General features: G+C 39.4%; 2 protein-coding genes across 2 annotated transcripts; both read left to right on the forward strand.

The window, feature by feature from the left end:
- Positions 1 to 607: 607 nt before the first annotated feature.
- crata (carnitine O-acetyltransferase a) lies at positions 608 to 9,610 on the forward strand. The gene is made up of 14 exons (XM_062478000.1): positions 608 to 782; positions 2,461 to 2,739; positions 3,592 to 3,710; positions 4,637 to 4,690; positions 5,203 to 5,368; positions 5,517 to 5,691; positions 5,909 to 6,087; positions 6,266 to 6,366; positions 6,660 to 6,779; positions 6,936 to 7,058; positions 7,275 to 7,410; positions 7,605 to 7,667; positions 8,021 to 8,158; positions 8,523 to 9,610. Exons 1-14 carry the CDS (start codon positions 756 to 758, stop codon positions 8,736 to 8,738), a joined length of 1,896 nt encoding a protein of 631 aa, XP_062333984.1. The 5' UTR covers positions 608 to 755; the 3' UTR covers positions 8,739 to 9,610.
- A 368-nt stretch (positions 9,611 to 9,978) lies between these two features.
- On the forward strand, positions 9,979 to 20,174 carry gpr107 (G protein-coupled receptor 107). The gene is made up of 18 exons (XM_062477912.1): positions 9,979 to 10,122; positions 11,186 to 11,308; positions 11,474 to 11,524; positions 11,768 to 11,856; positions 12,107 to 12,267; positions 12,522 to 12,553; positions 12,674 to 12,730; positions 12,973 to 13,080; positions 13,402 to 13,535; positions 13,747 to 13,822; positions 14,046 to 14,119; positions 14,305 to 14,422; positions 14,609 to 14,739; positions 15,001 to 15,044; positions 15,728 to 15,777; positions 16,019 to 16,102; positions 16,370 to 16,494; positions 18,626 to 20,174. The coding sequence occupies exons 1-18, from the start codon at positions 10,027 to 10,029 to the stop codon at positions 18,717 to 18,719; spliced, it is 1,647 nt and encodes a 548-aa protein (XP_062333896.1). The 5' UTR covers positions 9,979 to 10,026; the 3' UTR covers positions 18,720 to 20,174.
- Positions 20,175 to 20,343: the final 169 nt, after the last annotated feature.

Raw genomic sequence — 20,343 nt, forward strand, 5'->3', positions numbered from 1 at the left:
TGCATAGTAGGCTAAAATAATCTATATTCTATATGTGCTTTAAGATGCTTTATTTTAGGGGTTTGGTGAAGGTGGGTAATTTTTTTTACCCTTAGGACAAGGAATGCTGTGAATTTAAGTATTACAGTTTATCATGATTTGAGGAGAAACTGACCTGGAACGCATAGCCTTTTAAATATAGTTGGGAATGTAAGAGAGTATAGCCAAGAGAGGCCGTAACCTCGTGCATGTAGTGTCATGAATGGGGTGCGAATGCGATGTATTCGTTTTAATAGGACCTTCATTAAGTCTGTCATTGACAAAGTTTTTTTGGTCATTGTTGCAACTACCTGTCAGAGCTATACTATAGTCTCAGACTTTTCTTTTATTAAACTTCTTGTAATCTGTAAATCATGTTTTGTGTTGACATGTGAGTTTATTTATGTGCTGAGGGAGTTGAGGGAGAGAGGTTTAGGTGTCACCCAGTTTAGGATTTTAACCTGAAAACTCTTGGTCGGCAGTCAAATAGCTCCACCACTGAGATAACCTACTACACATAAACGTACAGTAGGTAGCGGTGATGCATCGACGTTGGCCGCTATCAAGACAGACCTGCAACAGGAAGAGGCGGGACTTCGATACTAGATTGACGAGTGACGATGTTGACTATCTTGGTAACCTTCTAGAATCTCTGGAAGTTAATAATTTACCCTTCTTCGTGTGTTTCGAGCGCTACCTAACGCAGGCCCTTTGGGGGCGTATTTCTGGAATTCACGATGTTGAGTATTTTGGCCAGGACCATGGTAAGTAGAAAGGATTTCGCCAAATTCCAGCGTTTCAGTTTTCTCGTTGTCAACCAGATAACACTAGCACTAGCTTGCCTGCTATTAACAAACAAGTGCATGTTGGTGTAACTATTCAGCGAGCCAAAGCCATCAAACTTTTAAACTTCGTTTGCGCAGCTTGCACTGTAGTGCTGTTACTGTGAGTCGTAGCTCACTGTCATTGTAGATTTACTACATAAATCATTGTTGCAGCTGACATCTTTTATCTTCAGTAAAATGTTGTTGCGAACTGTTGAATTGCTAGTTAAGTGTGAACAAATGCTGATGAACAAAATGAACGCATTAATGCTGCTTGCTGACTGTAATGTAATGTAACAACAAACCCGGTAGAGGTACATAAACTACAACATACTACGATTGGGGATAAAGTTCCAGGCTACCCACGTTAACTAACTACCTCTGAACTACAAGGGTACTGTCAAGCTCTATTTACATTATATTTCTACTTTTACTGTAGCTTTTGATATCGTGAAAGGACACCTTATTGTTGGGAAGTAGGCTACCTAGGCTGTAACTGTAGCCTATATCTGGAAGAACACTAATTATAATTCTACGTGAAATCGTAAAACATGAGTAAATTATGAAATTATGTTCTTTATGATTAAGTCAGCTAACATTGCAATCTTTTGACTTTTTACAACAGAATTTATGTGTAACATGTTTTCACATTAACTGGTGAACATGTGGACCATCTTTCGATACCTCTAGAATCTCTGATTACACCCTCCATACAGCAAGTCTCAACCGGTTATATGTTTCTTTAAAAATAATTGTAAATATTATATCAGGGTTTAGAAGCTAATTTTTCAAGGCTTTAATCACTTTGAAACAAAAACAACTATTTTATGTGATAAGTTATGGTTTATGAAAAGCCTCACAAGAAAGGAAATTCAAATGACCCCTCAAACCTAGCCCAGGTTTATTCCAGTAGGCCTACCGAGCCTCTACACCTGCCACAGATATGTTGGTCTACTACTTCAAACATCATACCCTAAGTATCACCTTGTTTGTGCATCGTTTTTCTTTCTTTCTTCCCCAGCTCTTTTTGGTGAATTTACAGCAGGTCCATGGCAAGTGTAAATTGGAAGTTGAAGATTGTATATAAAATTAAAGGAAGCAGCTTTGAATCGGGCCCAAGCAGTGTTTTGCACTTTCAGGATTCAGGGTCTTTACGTTGGATTTGGAGTCAGACTTTGTAACTGGAGTTAACGCCATTATTATAACATTATTACATTATTTTGTATAGTTTATTATAACCTTGATACTACCTACTACGTTCTCAATCTTTTTTCAAAAGACTACTCATATACTTTTTATTAATTTTCTTTCCACATTATTAAAAAGGTTAACGTACTAGTTAAAGTTCAATTCAATGAAACTCAATAATGACTGATCCTGTGTGAATCTATCACTTTCCTTTAAAATATAAGTAATTTTGTCTATAGACTTCTGACTCTTGCGTAAACCGAGGTTGAACCGGAGTCACCTTTTCGTCAGTCGGATGCTTGCTTCATTGTGCCATTACATTTTGTTGGTTGAAGCCATCCCTACAGTACATATGTTTGTAAGAATAAACTTACAAAGTATTAAGTACAGACCAGACAATATATTTTTTTTACTTTATCTTCTCTCATAGGCAAAGACAGGTATGGTGAAATCCTGTTGCTTGGTTAAGCCTGTGTCTGTGACGCGGATCACCGGTCGCTACCTGGCTCACCAGGAAGGGCTCCCCCACCTGCCCGTGCCTCCTTTGCAGCAAACGTGCCAACGCTTCATCATGGCCATGGAGCCAATCGTGGACAAGGAGGAGCTCAGTCACACCAAGGAGCTGATAGCTGAATTTCAGAAGCCAGGGGGTGTGGGGGAGAGATTACAGAAGAGCCTGGAGAGGAGGGCGCAAAAGACTGAGAACTGGGTGAGGGGGGCAGACCAGATGTTGTGTTGTTACATTCCATTTCTTAATTTAGCAGACACCTTTATTCAAAGCAACGTAGAAAAGTGCATGTAAAAAGTGCTGCAGATATATAAAAAAAACAGAAGCCATTTTAACAGTATTACAGTGATTAGTCCCAAGGCAGTCTGTGTTTTGCAAGACAGTGTAACAATATACGTAGAAAACGTTAATACACCTACACCTTAGATGGCCCTCACTAGTGCTCTACAGGTGTAACAATTTGTTAGGTTTCTGATTCTGCAGTATAAATCACCATCCAAAATGTGCTGCCTCCATTTTTATGGACTGTGAAAGTAACTGGGCTGACCTTTGCTTCTGCGTTGGGATATTGTATGCCTTGGAGGCTGAGTGATGGAAAAAGTTTTGCTGAAAAGTAGGGACAATTATGGTTTGCTTCAGTGTATCTTTTGGGTTTTCTAAAGCAGTAGCCTTAGATCCTGATAATGGGCCCCAACATAGATGGAATTAAATACACTGTATTTAGGCATCATACATCCCGTAAGTAAAACCAACCAAATTCCAGTGACAGAGCAGATGAGCCAGACTTTATGAGGTACAGACAAACGGATGATATTACAGACAGTATATTAATTCCTCTTCTTCACCTTCATTTCCTTGACTGAACTACAGTAGTATGCAGTAGGAAGCCTCAACATTAACGTAATTGTGTTACGGTCTACGGTTATGTTGAGGTCTGGACTCTGAGGTGTCCACTGGGATTTTTTCCACTAAATTTAAAATCAGGTTTTAACTGTTACTTTATTTTTGTCTGTCTCACTTTCTCTGTCATATAAATGTACACCTACACAACAGCTCTCAGACTGGTGGTTGCAAACAGCCTATCTAGACTACAGGATGCCTGTGGTGATCCACTCAAGCCCTGGGGTGGTTCTGCCACGCATGGAGTTCAATGACAGGCAGGGACAGATGAGGTGAGACCCTCCCCCTCACACACACACACACACATGCTTTTCCCCCACTACAACGTCTGGGGTTTACCACCAAAATTGTGTAACAAAAAACATCCAGCAGCAGTTCTGTGGACATAAACAGCTTATTGATAAACAATTAGGGTTATGCAATGAAACTATTTCTGAAAACTAACAGGTACACCCAAAAAATAGGAGCTGCGTTTGTAGACAACCACACCAGGTTCCACTCCTGTCTGCTTAACACAAGAAGTGGCTCCAGTGGTTACCAACTATCACCAACACTAATGAATTAAGGTGTGAAAACATGGCTAGATGAGTCCCGATTCAGGATATGGTGTAGGCAAAATGAGTTAATGGACCATCCTATCTAGCTTCAACGGTACAGGTGGTATAATCGTGTGGGGAGTTTTTACAAGAAACACAGATTTAGGCTCCATTAGGAAATTAACAGGTGTTCTGCATTTCTTGGCCTTTGTCTTGTCATCTGAGAAGAAGGATCTTTAAAAAGAGTCCAGAGTCCAGTCTGTAAAAATAAATAATTACAGCATTACTGTCTTGCTTTAAATGGAGCAGGCCACATATAAACTTCTGCCCCAAATAAACAAAGATTTGCTGTGTCTTTTCTTTACCCTTGTGCACTGTTGGCACCTGAATGGCATACCATAATGTAGTCACTGTGTGCTTTACACCTTACTACACTAGGCCATGACCTTTGTACACACTAACCTACAGTCTGCACTGTGATATTAGGAGTATGCTAGCTGACTTATCACATTGACTTAGATGTGATATCAGCTGTCCATAATTGAAGAAAATAAGGCAGAGATGCAAGATAAAAATCTTAAATGTATGTTTGTGATTGATTGGTGTGCTTGATTATCATGCACTATATGGAAACCTACAACAATCTCACACCCTCTATACAGATTTGCTGCCAAACTGATTGCTGGAGTTCTGGACTTTAAGGCAATGATTGACAAGTGAGTACCACTTCTTTATCCTAGGGGAACTTTGGCCAGGCCAGACACAAAGCCACCCATTAAAAAGCCATGCTAAATTAATCAATCAGATTTAAGGGGATTGCCACAGCAATACTAATCCCTATTTAAATGTTCTGTTTTCTAAACAGGCTCAAATTATTTTTATTCAGACTTGGTTGTAAGTGCTGTTGACATTGGTCTTGATAAACAGCAAATAAAACCAATGACAACACATGTCCACACTCTGCACCTACCATCGGGGTCATAGTGTACCAATTAACTTGATTTAAGGGCTGCATACTGTAATAGCCCACTACATGTTAGTTACTACTTTATACTATAACGATGTCTCCACATAATCAAGTATGCCCAAAAAGCACTGACTTAGGGATCCAGATTTATTTGATTTAATTGAACTTTTCTTTGATCAATATCATAATATTATATTCTCATTTGCAATAATCCAAGTATGCAGACACAACCAGTTACATTTCTTTTGACTATCTTCTCAGTGAGACTGTACCAGTGGAGTACCTGGGAGGGAAACCCCTGTGTATGCATCAGTACTACCAGATCCTGTCCTCCTGTCGCATCCCTGGCCTGAAGCAAGACACAGTGGTCAACCATGCCCAAAGCTCCAGACCCCCCACACACATCACTGTGGTACACAACTTCCAGGTACAGGACACATCTTAACTGAGGTGTGTGTGTCTAAGGAAGTCTGGCACACATACACCGCTGTAGATTTGCACTATTGGACCAAATCATGAATCATATAAAGTGCCAAAGTATACATCAGTATAACTCTATTTTACACATCTTCCAGTTCTTTGTGTTGGACGTGTATAACAGTGATGGAACCCCACTGACGGTGGACCAGCTGTACATGCAGCTGGAGAAGATCTGGAACTCCTCCCTACAGACTAACAAGGAGCCAATCGGAATACTGACTTCACAGCATCGCAATACCTGGGGGAAGGCCTACAACAACCTTATCAAGGGTTAGCACAGACGGAATACGTTTGATTACTTGGATTTCTTTCTGTCTTGCAGACTTTATTTTGAAGAATTTATTGTCATCTCAAATTGTGTTCATCTCAAGTCTGCAAGTGCCTTTTCCTTGAACAACCAGTTAAGTTGCGTCTCAACATTGAAGCTACACTGCACACCGCGTTTGACCAATTATCATTCCCTTTTAATTGAGTTCTTCCCCTCCAGAAAAGACAAATAAGGACTCTGTGCGAGCCATCCAGAAGAGCATCTTCACTGTGTGTCTGGACGCTCCCATGCCACGCGTCTCAGACGAGATGTACCACAGCCGGGCCGCAGTCCAGATGATCCACGGAGGAGGCAGTCGCTGGAATAGCGGCAACCGCTGGTTTGACAAGACCCTGCAGGTGAGCACAGCGGGCAAGTTAGAAAACCCCAAAATGTACACACTTGCAGACACAGACAAACGCAAAGCATTATAACTAATAATTGATGCACTAATAACAGATTCCAGGCACAGACTTATTTTTTTGCTAGATTTCTATTTTAACATGCCCTAGAGTTGAACCATTCCACTCTTTCTAGTTTGTCATTGGTGAAGATGGGTCATGTGGTCTGATCTATGAACACGCCCCTGCAGAAGGCCCACCAATTGTTTCCTTGATTGACCATGTGGTTGAGTACACGTAAGTGAACACCTACTTATTCATTAGTTTGTTTTTAATAACTTGGTTTAAGTTATTGTTTCATTGGACACTGTTGTTTAATTTCCAAGACTAAAATAAGCTAATAATGGTAATTGTGTTTTGTATGAACTCTACATTTGACTCTGAATTTCTCGTATAGAGATATTAATTGTATTTACATAATTGTTTAGTAATACGTTTTACATCCTGATACACTAGACAGGCATCTGACTAAATGTTGAATATACTGTAAATAATTTGAGAATTGTTTTCTATTTGTTGTCTGCAAACAGGAAGACATTTGAGATGATACGTTCACCCATGGTGCCCCTGCCCATGCCCAAGAAGCTACGCTTTAACATCACACCCGAAGTCAAGAGAGACATTGAGAAGGCCAAGCAGAACATGAACATGTGAGGTCCAACAAATGGCAATGAACAAGTCCATGGAGCATATCACTTTTTATTGCCACCATTTGCAAAAAGCTGGACTTTTTTATTACTCTAGTGTTCTAAAACCACTTCTATGACCACTGACTTATAGTTTTTGTTTCACACTCTACCCCACAGAATGGTGCATGACCTGGATGTTAAAGTGATAGTCTTCTCCCACTTTGGTAAAAACGTCCCTAAAGCCCACAGTATGAGCCCGGATGCCTTCATTCAGATGGGATTACAGCTAGCCTACTATAGGTAAGCTCTGGAAAGATATTGTCCAATTTGTTCTATTAAGCATCTGATTATGAAAAATAATGTACCATATATTCTTCCTGTCCCCATCTTTCTCCTCACCATATCCTCTCTCTCTTTGTCTTCCATTGCTGCTTTCTCCCTACCCCTCCTCCCCTGTCTGCCTCTGTCTTTCTGCTGCCTCCCCCCACTCTCTCTCTCTCTCTCTCTCCCTCTCAGGATGTACCAGCGATGTTGTGCCACATATGAGAGTGCCTCCCTGCGTATGTTCAAGCTGGGCCGTACAGACACCATTCGCTCTGCTTCCATTGATTCTGCCAACTTTGTGAAGGCCTTTGATGAACCAGCGACACAAGTGAGAGAGACAACCCAATTCAAAGTAGATGCAAAAGATGATTATAGTAGTTCATATAACAACCAACATTTAATTTTGTATTATGACGCAAGGATGTGTGTGCTATTTGTAATGCCAACTTGAGAGCTGTAAACCAATCTACAATTGGTTAAATGTCGTGAGTATTTTCTTTAATTTATCTCATCCTTGGACAGAACACAGAAAAGGTGGCTTTAATGGAGAAAGCTGTGAAAGCACATAGGGCATACACTAACATGGTGAGTATATTTATCACAGTAGGAAAATAAATTATGTATATATTAAGACAAGACCTTTTAGCTACGGGTAGCAGCTCTATAGCTCGGTCAGTTTGTTGGTCCAGAAAAGTAGCTGGTGCGTATGTGATCACAGCTATCGTGAGTTTTTGCTTGTTACCCTACAATCAACAATTAATACAGAATATTTCTTAACACTATCTTTTCTCTACTATCTCAGTGTATTTATTGTGTGAATGAGATGCATGAGAAGTCCCATGGGAGAGGGATGTTTGCTTGCAGAGGACTAACCTGTGTACTGAGTTGTCTTGTTCCCTTATTTATATATAAATATATTTTTTGGACTCTGTCCCTAGGCCATCCATGGCCAGGCCATTGACAGGCATCTCCTTGGCCTGAAACTGCAGGCAATAGAGGACCTGGCCTCCATGCCAGAGATTTTCATGGACACATCCTATGCTGTGGCCTTGCACTACAACCTCTCCACTAGCCAGGTGAAGTTTGGGCTTAGAATCACAGTACTTTTGCCTTTACACAAAATTATCAGGGGTTGTTGTTGTACCTTATGACCTTGAAGTGATTAAGTGAGTTCATGGCTCATGGAGCCCAAAAACCAAACCACCTACATTGATGTAAGGCTGCCTCTTGATATTGTATCACCTACCCTAACTAAAACCTGAAATTATCCTCAGTGTGAAAACGGTAATCCCCATTTCTGAACCTGAGCAAAATGGCAGCTGCCTAGTTCTTGGTGGCTCCTGGGTCACCAAGACAATATGTTGCTCTTGTAGAGCTGCAACATCTTGCGATTTTATATTCTTATGTACTTTTCTTCTCTACCTCCACAACCCCTACCAGGTGCCAGCCAAAACGGACTGTGTCATGTGCTTTGGTCCTGTGGTGCCTGATGGCTATGGAGTGTGCTACAATCCCATGGCCAATCACATCAACTTTTCCGTATCTGCCTTCAACAGCTGCAATGAAACGAATGCAGCACGCATGGCCAAGGCCCTGGAAGATGCTTTATTGGATATGCGAAGCTTACTGGAGCAGACACCTAAGGCCAAGCTGTGAGAGTAGGCTAGACTATAGACTAGGCCACGGTTAAATTATTTGAGCTGAAACAGGAGTGGCTAATGCATGGCTAGGTTTTGGAAACATTAAAGAATATGTGTGTATTGTGTTTAATGATGAACAATGAGACTGATTGATTGATTGCCTGCCACTCTGTGCCATGTTCCTTGATTCAGATACAAAAGATACAGAAACAGTGGAAGGCTTTTTGTAGTTACAGTTTTGTACAAATATTACATGTGTTAATACATGAACACTTAAAGACTGGTAATTATCGTAATGTTTCTTTGATGTAAGCAGGATGGAATGTGGACAGAGCATGTGTCAGGTATATATTTACTATGATTAACACTGTTCCACAATAAGCTGGATGTCCACATTCATTTCAGGTTTGTGTGTGTGTGTGTGTGTGTGGGGGGGGGGGGGGGGGGGTATTTGTTTTTTATATTGACTGTATAGTCATGGCCAAAAGTATTGGCAGTGATATACATTTTGTGTTTGCAAAGTTTGCTGCTTCAGTTGTTGTGGTGTTGATTCACATTGTCACTCAATTATTGTGCAGAGTGATCATAAGGATTTTTAATAAAAGCCTCATTGGCCCCCTAAAAATGAAATATAATTAAAAAAACAACAACATTTAACTGTTTTTGGGGCCTGGCCAAATGACTGCTAACATCATTTCACTAATCTTATCATCAGCACTTGGGAAAGTAGTTCGTATCGGATGTTGCTACTTTGTTCAACAAGTTTTACAGATGATTTGCACTCAGTCTCACATGTCAGTCATATTTTTTTAAATTCTTATGTGACACAGGTGCTGAACACAAATGTAGCAAGAGTACAGATTATGAAAATAAAAACATGATCGAGCAGTCTGATTTTATTTCCTAAAATACGCTCCGAAGAATTTAGGAATTCCTTGCCTCGCTCTACCCGTAGGCTACATCCACTGTTCCTCAATGCTGAAATTAATTAATTGGATTGAGTAGTTAATAGTCATGAATCGAACGTTTTCTCAAACTGTGAAACCCAACAAAACATGACACTGAGATGGCCTTCAAGCACCAACCTAGGCCAAGCCTTGATCATCCTGCTCACTCACTGAAAAGGATAGACAACTAATGCAGAATTATTTAGAAGGCTACTTGTTGTCTAACTAACGGACAATTTTTTCACCTGTCAGCGAGGTAGCCTCAGGGTAGTCGTTTACCATACCTTTAAACGTCATTTCTGATACGTCAACGCGTGCACTTGCCGGAAGTGAATCCAAAAACGCTTTAATAGAAAAATGGCGACTGACAAAAGAATATGGACGGGAGTATTTGTATTAGTTTTGTTACATCTCAGCCAAAGTCACTGTAGGCTTCATCACCTAGTACTCAAGGTATGTGTTAATGGGGCATATGCTATGTTCGCTGTTTCACATTACCAGGCTGGCAATTGCTTGGTGGTCCGGATCAGCCCACTTGAAGCATCCAAGTTTGTCCTAGGGGTAGTGCTAGTCTAGTATTCCTAAATTATAAATCCATTGCTAGCCAAATGTATCGGTTTAAGACGTGATACGATGATGTAACTATTAATATAGTCACCTAATTTAGCATTGACAAGCTTCTTAATCTGTCAAGGAGACATGTATGGCTCTGGAGCTAACTAAACAGCTGGTGATGTTCTGTAACACCTTGCCGCTTAGCTTAGCTAGCTTGTTAGCCAGGTTTGTTTATGCTACTCTCTATCTCAAGGACGAATTTGGGTGGGTATAGCTCCGTGGTTGATCATTTGACTGCAGAGCTAAAGGTCGCAGGTTCAAATTCCCTACTGTACATCGCTTTGTTTGGAAGAACGCGTCTGCTAAAGATAAACAGTACCTGGTTATGACCAGGGCATGGATGTGTCCCCCTCCCTTCTCCACAGCGTTTTCAATCTGTAGGGCCCATCATACAGTAATTACTTGGCACTTCCCTTTCTAAACAACACAGTATAATATCAAGCCCCTCTGACTGTGCCACATACTTATACTCTATGATACTATAGAGCGCGACCATGCTGCTGCTCTCTGCCTCCGGTGTTGCTACCCATGTGAAACTGCTACCAGCAGGTACTGCACTTGAGCACAGGGAGGTTAAGGTTAGGTTTTGGGTTAGCCCTAAATATTTGCGTATTGGCAGCAATATTTTATACGGTATCAAAATGTTTTGCTATGGATTAGGCAAGCAGGATTGGCGCATGAGGACAATGCTGCTCCTCCTCCCAAATGGCAATTTCAGCACTTTCTTCCAAATCATAATTTTACTGAAGTCAGTCAAACACATGAAGACAGAGCACAATGCCCTCTCTAATTTTGCAAAGGTTTCCATACACTACGTATATTTGAACACAAACATAAACACATTGTCAATCTACTAATTCAATAAAGAATATGCCTCCCTTAATTTGATAATTTCTCTCAGGATGACATCCGACACAAAGTCCACTTGAACACCTTTGGATTCTACAAGCACGGTTATATGATTGTGAACATGTCAAGCCTAACCCTTTCAGGAGAGGACATTGACCAGATTGACAGCTCCACGGTAAGGAGCATTTCCATTGTATTTCAATGAGTGGTTCTTGAGTGAGAGAGACAAATTAATCATCATCACATTTGTTTCAGTGTCATCTTTACCAATTAATTTTGAATACTCCTCAGTACGGAATGTTTTTTTCTGGACAGTTTATTGATACTAATTAGTTTTCAGGTTGGATTTAGCCTGGATAGAACCAGCAGTAATGGATTCTCTACTTACTTGGTAAGTATTCTTTCTTTAAGTTCCTGGAAAATTCTAATTGTGTTTCTGTTGCAATATTGTCCATCTTAAGGATGTAGCAGTAGTTAGGCTTTTGGTAAGCATTTCCATTCAAGCACTTGTTCCAAAGTGACTAAATGGTTTCAAACTTAAATCCTTTATTGAAACAGACACACTGTAAGCCTACTCTTGGAGGACCTAACAGTGTGTGAACTGTCTGTGTGTGTCTGTGCTTGTATTGTGCAGGATGAAGACCTGGACTATTGTGTCCTGAAGAAGAATCCCAGTAGTGATGTTCCTGTGGCAATGCTGTTATTTGACTTCCAAAAGGAAGAGTGAGTTAAACACCCAATACATGAAATCTGTCTCAATCATCATTGTGATCTTCAGCACACTTGTTGAACCAGAATACATAATATACTGTAATGTGGTAATTGGAATGTATTTTTAAGAATGTTCTTGTTTATAGACTGGTAACCCTATCATTTTCAGTAAATTACTACCACATACACATTATTTCTAATGAACTGCAGAAGGTTGTACATTGGAGGTTTAATTTCTGAAAAACATGATGCATATATTTAGCGTGAAGATGAAGATGTCCGTAGACGAGAACAAGTTCCCCGACATCATTAGCGGTTTCCATGGAGTTAGGAAGACTGTTGCTGGAGGAGACCAAGACAAAACTGCAGAAGAGCAAGAAGCTGCCAACCCCCAGACAGACCCAGTGAATGGGAAGAATGCTGGTAGGTGTCGTCTCTTCAACTCTCATCTCTTACCTCAAGTTTAAAAGACTAAATAGTACCTTATGGTATGTTTATACGTTCTTACCGTTCTTTTCTTTTTTAACAATTCCTTAAAAAAAAAATACATTAATGTGCCAGGACATAGCTGTGTTCTTTTGTTGACGATGGGAGAAATTAATATCCAGAGAGAACATGGTTTTTAGTTTGACGTTTTACGTTGTTGTAAGATATCAATGTTGTTTTTCCGATGTTAGGTGGGAGTAAAACCAAGAGAGATGTTTCAGAGGTAAGAGGCTTGACTGGCAGGCATTTACATGATCTTGCTTGATTATTTTCTGGAAATTACTAATATTAACGATGATTGTCTTCTCATGTCTGGAGTGTCTCCTTTTTTTTACTCCTGCAGAAAAAGACAGTGCTTTCATACCCTCTCCACCAGAAAGATAGTTCATACTCATTCCAGGTACAGTTTCCTTTAAAGTCTCCTTTAAAGATCATTATGTGAGAAGTCTCCAGTATATACAACTTTTAAATATATATCTGAGAATTATATTGAGGATATAGCTAGTAAAATCATTTTGGAACAGGATAAATGAAAACTAGGGTTTACTTACCAATATCTTACAATAAGTTTGCCACTACTCTATGGCACTTTGTGTTATTAATCACAGATGTGACATACTGTTTGTTTTCCCTTATATGCAGTTTCACTTCAATATCAGCACGGATGAACAGCAAGGACTTTACAACTTTTATTTCCACAACTGCAAAGACACTACTGTAATAGCTAACCCTTTACGCTTCAGCATGGAGGTGAGACCTTACAATGTATATATTTGACAGTCAAGTCTACTAAATTGGTGAAATCTTAGCAGTTGATCTGCAGTCTGGAATCTGTGTTGTCTCCCCCACTTTTTTTTTCACTGTTACGTGCTAGAATGATCAAAACTGCTATAGACAATGTTGTGCATCCTGGTACTTGCTCAAATTCAATGACAGCAGATATTGATATTGGACACAACTAACACAAATATTTGAAGGGGAGAAATGTAAAAAAAAAAAAAAAAAGACACTTCATTAATCCCTCTGCATTCTGTTTACTAAAAATTGCACATCCCTGTCTGCCGTTTCCAGATTAGTATTGTGGAGAAAAACCCTAACAGTTACCTCTCTGCTGGTGAAATACCCTTGCCGAAGTTGTACATCATCATGTCCATGTTTTTCTTTGTCATCGGCACACTCTGGGTCCACATCCTCCGCACACGCAGGTAAACTTTGCAGGCGTGGTACGGCCACTGAAAATAAGATGAATGTTTTCATAATGCTAGAGGTCATTAATGGTTTTGATCACATTAGTGTTAATTCTACAATAGTCTCTGGCTGTATTCCACAACAACCAACAGAGGACAGCACATGGTCAAACATGTTCTGGATTCTAAAGCTTTCCACCAAAGGTTTTTATTTGTCGTTTAATCTCAGAACTGATGTATATAAAATCCACTGGCTGATGGCAGCTCTTCCCTTCACCAAGTGTCTCTCACTCATCTTCCATGCGGTGAGTTCAAGTTTGTAGTTTGTACAGTGTTTTTATCTTAAGCAACTTTACTGTGTTTTTTTCCATACATTGGCTCTACAAAATACGTACTTGTAATATTTACAACTGAATTGGGCATGTCAGACTTAACACCACTTTCATATTATTTCCCTCTATTACCCTCTCAAGTTTTTTGAAGTTTGAGTTGGCAATAACAAGACATTGCATATTGGATGTTTTTCAGATTGACTACCACTACATCTCAAACCAAGGGTTCCCGATTGAAGGCTGGGCAGTTGTGTATTACATTACTCATCTGTAAGTTCTATAGTACTATATTTACCCAACACAAAGTTTTTCCTCTAAATTGTCCCATAACTTCATGTAGTGCTTCATAATGGTACACTAAGTTACTATTCAGTAATAAAATTATTCTGTCTCTTCATGAATACTTATTACATACACTTTGTGTGACTAATATATGATTTCTGTTATGTTGTTAGACTGAAGGGGGCGCTATTGTTCATCACCATTGCTCTGATAGGGACTGGCTGGGCTTTTGTCAAGCATATCCTCTCAGATAAGGACAAGAAGATTTTTATGATAGTCATTCCACTACAGGTAACACGGCCTTAATGAATTCCCCAAATGTCAAAGCCTTTAACTGAACACACATCCATTAAAGTCAAGATTTGTAATGCACATTGTTATTTAACATTATAAACCTAGTTAAACATATTTAACTTCTGAAGTAGAAGGTGAGCTTTTTCTTTGCAAATTCTTCTAAATGTTATGTTTGGCCTCTAGGTGCTGGCTAACGTTGCATACATCATAATTGAGTCGACTGAGGAGGGCACCACAGAATATGGCTTGTGGAAGGAGATTCTTTTCCTGGTCGACTTGCTTTGCTGTGGGGCCATTCTCTTCCCTGTGGTTTGGTAAGTTTTAATTTGTCATCTGTTTGCCAAAACCCCATTCACAACCTCAAAATAAATATATTTGTAACAATATTTTAATATTGATGCTGTTGTGTAGTAACTAAGTCAATCACTGTCAATATTGTTTGGTAATATATATATATATATATATATATATATATATATATATGTAAAGGAAATCTACACTTGAAAGTACACCTATCAAATGTAAGATTAATTACATTCTTTAAATTTTGTAAGTAATATTCCCGCCCCCAACAGGTCAATAAGACATTTACAAGAAGCCTCATCCACAGATGGTAAAGGTAAGCTGCCACTCAATATTATAATATCCCACTTAACTCATCTGTTTTTCTTTCACCTTCAACCTAAGTCCACAAGCCAAATCTGGCTTCAAATCCAAATGTTAATCATTGCCACTGTTGTTCAAATGACTGTACAAATTTGCAGCAAAGACTCTTGAAGTTAATCCATCATCTGCTAAGCCACCTGTTTGGTTTTGAGAAAGGTTATGTATATTTGCAAGGGACTAACTTTTTAGGCCCTTTTTGAAATGAGGACAGTCAGCCACTATTATAAATCCCTGTCATGTAGCTATCCTTCACACAATTTAGAACTACCCAGAATACTTGAATGACTATTAAACCCTGCCAAGTAGCAACCTTTCCATTTTAAAGTTACAAGTGGTTGAAACATGGTGTTTCTTCTGTTATTGCTTTGCACAGTGGAGTACATTTATCACTGTGAGAAAAAACTTGCAGAATCATGTCTGAAATGTCTGGTATGGATACAAATATTTTTGGTGAACCTTTTTCCTCTGGAGGCCTAACTTATTTTTCTACCGTAACTGATTTGAAAAGTTACTCTTTAGAGCTGTTTATTTGTGGGATGGAGTTGACAGATGCCAAAGTCAGACGCACAGAACTGAAGTGCTGTCATGGGATTTGGGCCTTGCTTGGTGACTAACATGCTTTTTTGGTCTTTGTAGCTGCCATCAATCTTGCCCAGTTGAAGCTCTTCAGGCACTACTATGTGATGGTAAGAAGCTTATTTTACTCAATATATATATACACAGACACTCACACCGTACATTCACCCCCCCTAGATCATCTCTTGTAAATGGGAATGTCTAAGAACATGTATTTTTAAGTTTAGTAAATGGAAAATGTATGGGAATTTAGTCAATGGAAATTTGTATTGTCCAAATAACGGTCGATGACTTATTAATGTGTGATTATACTATAATTTGAAGTATCTGACATATTTCTCTTCTCTGTAGATTGTGTGCTATATATACTTCACTCGTATAATAGCCATTCTCATCAAATTCATCGTGCCTTTTCAGTGGAAATGGCTATATCAGGTGAGTGTATTTATCTGCCTTAATTTTTCCATGTTCATAGACCCAGTTTGTTGACTGTACACAGAAAGTTGTCTGCAAAGATGAACAAAAGCAACATAAGTTGCAATGGACCTTGTTAACCCAACAGTTACAGTACTGTTTCCTCACATCATATTTGTAACACTAATGCGATTATTTGGAAGTCTCATTTCCTCATCATGCCTCTCCCACTGTTTCATTTCCCCCCTCCTTAATTACCCTCTCCCTACTGCCAACTCTCCTCTCTAGCTATTGGACGAGCTGGCCACTCTGGTGTTTTTCTTCCTGACGGGTCACCAATTCCGTCCCGCCTCTTATAACCCTTACCTGCTGCTGTCTGCAGAGGATGAGGAGGACCTGGAGATGGATGACGTGTAAGTAAACCAGCAAGGTTTCCTCATTCCTCATTTATTATTAAAAGCTTCAATGCTGTTAAATGAGGTGGGGGATGGATGTTTTCTAAAGACTAGTTCTACACAGTTTGTTTTATGTTTTCCAATTTACCAGTACAAGATTAAAGATGCAAATTCAACATTAGGACTTGGAAAAAACATAATGGGTACTTTCCAGTCTGTAATGGTAGCATTTAAATATTTACTTCGTTCGTTCGTTATCTGCCGCTTGTCCGGGGGTCGGGTCGCGGGGGCAGCAACCTAAGCAGGGAGGCCGAGACTTCCCGCTCCCCGGCCACTTCCACAAGCTCTTCATGGGGGACCCCGAGGCGTTCCCAGGCCAGCCGAGAGACATAGTCCTTCCAGCGTGTCCTGGGTCTTCCCCGGGGCCTCTTCCCAGTGGGACGTGCCCAGAACACCTATTTACAAAGTTGTATTTGTAAAAGCAGATCGTTACCATCTCATCTAAGATGAATACAGCTTAGAAGAGTTAGTGCAAGACCATGTTGCACATCTTGATATCTCCCCTTTTAATGTTCAGTTGTAGCCTATATTGTTGTTTTTGTCTCCTCTTGGTCCTCAGTGTCAGGCAAAGTAAGTCAGGATGCAGTTGTGTTGCATAGGTTTGCCACTCTAGGTGCCATCTGTTACAACCCCAAGAGTAGCACACAAATGACATCTGATTGAGAGTAACCCAATTATAGGGACATTTTTAGTGACTGCACCTACTTCAGCCTACATTCTACTATATTTTTTTGTCCTTGTCTGTTTTTTAGTGTCTCAACATCCCGTTGATACTTAATCACTGTCTGCTCTTTCTAGGCCCTCTCTCTCCTCTTATCCTTCCCATTTATATACTTTTTGGTCTTTGTCCTTTGCTACATGGGGCTATAGCTAGACTCTCCCTTCCTTCATTCCACCTTCCTCCAGGCACTTTTTGCCTCGTCTCTCTTTTTCCCATTTCCCAGAAATAACCATAGCAAGTGTGCTTGTTTCCTTCTCTCTACATACTCTACTTTTCCCCTTCTGTCACTTTTCTTTCAATGCAGGACAGTTTCCCTTACTAAATATTTAACAGGGTTATTCAATGTACTCAAGATAAAAATATGTAGTATAAAATATTAAGGTATTCACCTCAAACATGCTACAATACCACCTCCAGTGACCTTGGGGTTCCCGTTTATATAATGTGTAATTACATTAGATTAGGTTATTGCAGAATAATTATTGTGTTGCCAAAAAGTGTGTCCTGATAGGAAACCGGTGTAGAAATCCTCACACAGCAGTAAAAAGAAGGCATGCTTACATTTGGAAGAACTATAGCAGTTTGAATGAGCCAGACTTCCAGTAGAGATATGCAGGAAGTTCACAATAGTTGTATTAAGTGCTTTATTTGCTTCCTATTTTGACAAATACTGTGCAACCAAATATTTCCTACAGCATCAGTAATTATTTTATGCCCTTCATGACAAAGGTAAAACATTTTGTGACACTACACACATTTCCTCTCAAGCTTATGCCATGCTTACCAACGATAAATGTAGATATCAAGTGTTAATAAATGAAGCCCCTGCTGCTGCTGGCAAACTGGGTCCAGGATACATTCTCCCCCTAGTCCCCCCATTCTCCCCCTAGTACTTCCCTGGCTCTCTCTGCCTCCCAAAATCACCGTCAACTCAGGTGCTTGTAACTGGGTCGTCAGCCTAGGGAACTGGCATCAGACTTGGAGGAGCTGTTAAGTGGACTCAAGAAACTCATTCCTCACCCTGATTCTGGAAAATACACAAAGGCAAAACATGTTCTGAATGTATCCCAAATTCCATCAAAACACTATGGATAGATGTATTCCAAGCTACAAACATCATTTGTGCATTTATTTAGATGTTTTATTGTTCCCAAATGTACTCCACTCGACCCTCCACAAATAGCCATTCATTAGTGTGAACAGCATGGTAATAAACTGAATGCACGTAAGAATAATTAAAAGCAGTAATGAGGTTTTGAGGAATGAGGTTTTGACATATTTTGTATATAAAGTATGTTTTTTATCCATTTTCAGAGCTGTAAATGTTTTTGACCCATATGTTATTTTCTTTCTTTTTGCAATCGTTAGCATTACCACATCAACAGCAATGGGAGATGGTGTAAAGAAGGTGAAGAAGGTGTCAAACGGGTCTTCCCCAGAGGAGAGGGAAAGCATGGCCTGATGTGAAATGTACTTCCTTGGCTTGCACTTGGTCTCCGATACTTGCTTACTCAGTGAAGGAACAGAGTACTACATACCCACACTACCTGAGCTTGGGTGATAGATCCCTCTTTTACACAAAGGTGGACTTAACTGTACAGTATCTAAGTGTATATATGTACAATATATGTGGACACTTAATTTGAAATTTTCAGTCAATTCCTAATAACCAAGTTATTTTGATTCCTTATATGTATTGTTTTCACACTGGTGGTTGCTCAATATTTATTTAACTTTGTTATTGCTGTTTATTTATTTTTATATAAAGTAGTAATCAAAAGTCTTCAACCACAAAAAAAGCCCCAGCCTCAACATAATAGAAGCTGTTACACAAAATACTGACTTGTTTTAAAAAACGCTGATAGGAAAGAAGCATTCTTAGAGGGAAAACGTTTTCTAGTTTAGTTTTTTAGAAGGCTGTGTCTTGTATGGCCTTCCTTAGAACATAACATCAGTTACATGTTTTCCTGCAATGAACTTGCCATAGCATAATGTCTTTATTTTGGCAGCTCTGGTTCATTAACCTGTCCAAAGGATCCCAAATTGCTTCAATTATGTTGAGGTTAGGGACCAAGTCTGATGTGGCCAATGGCACTGTTCAGAGTGGCAAAATACTTTTACACTCTACTGTACAGTATATAACATTGCAAATGAGTGCATACACAACTGGAGTTATACAGTATGTGTATATATATTGACTATTGACTTGCCTTGATATATATATATCCTATCTTCCTATAAATATAGAAAACTATCTTCTAAAAACTATGAAAAGTAAACTTTTATTTTAGTTATACTTGTGTTGTGAATCAGAATTATGCAATGTTCGCTTTTACTGTGGAGTGGTACTGTGGTTGTGTTGAGGCAAGTAAAATGTTTACAATTTTTGATCGTTGTGGGTTAAAATTCCCAGTCTAGCTCATGGGTTGCTAACTGAAAACAACAGCACTGTAATACGGATGGAAATGTCAACGTACTATTCGAGAGGAATGCCTAATCACCCAATGGTTAGTTAGTTGGTAGGGATAGATAGATATATTATTGAGGTCCAATCCCAAGTCCCAAATAAATGAATGTAATTACCGTCAGCATTGCCAAAGCAGAGGCATGAGTCAGAGAAAGGGTCGAGTGCAGTGTTGCTGTGTAGATGACTGCATAACCTATATAGACAACACATTAACCGATTTGACAGTTATGCTGCTGTTATGGTGGAGGTTGTGCATAGGCCAGATGTACTTGGCCCAATAAGCTTTTTATTTGTGTTTCATTTTTAAGACAGTTGCATTCTTTTTTAATTTTTATCAGGGTTATGTTACACATCTACATATTCAATAGCACCTTAAGTTTCCGTTAAGATCAATGACAGAATACATTAATGTGAAAATACAGTGTTCATAAAGTGGCTTTTCACCCTGTTTGTCTGCCTTTTCTCTCATTTTGATTAAGGCTCTTGGCAATGCAATGCAGCAACTGTATATACTCTTGGACCTAAATTAACATAACCCATAATGCCGAATATAATGGTTTTATGAAAAACTAATGTATATCATTTACTGAAGGTAAAGAGTCTGACAATTTATTATGAA

Source organism: Osmerus eperlanus, chromosome 14 (assembly GCF_963692335.1).
Source record: "Osmerus eperlanus chromosome 14, fOsmEpe2.1, whole genome shotgun sequence".
Classification (NCBI taxonomy): Eukaryota; Metazoa; Chordata; class Actinopteri; order Osmeriformes; family Osmeridae; genus Osmerus; species Osmerus eperlanus.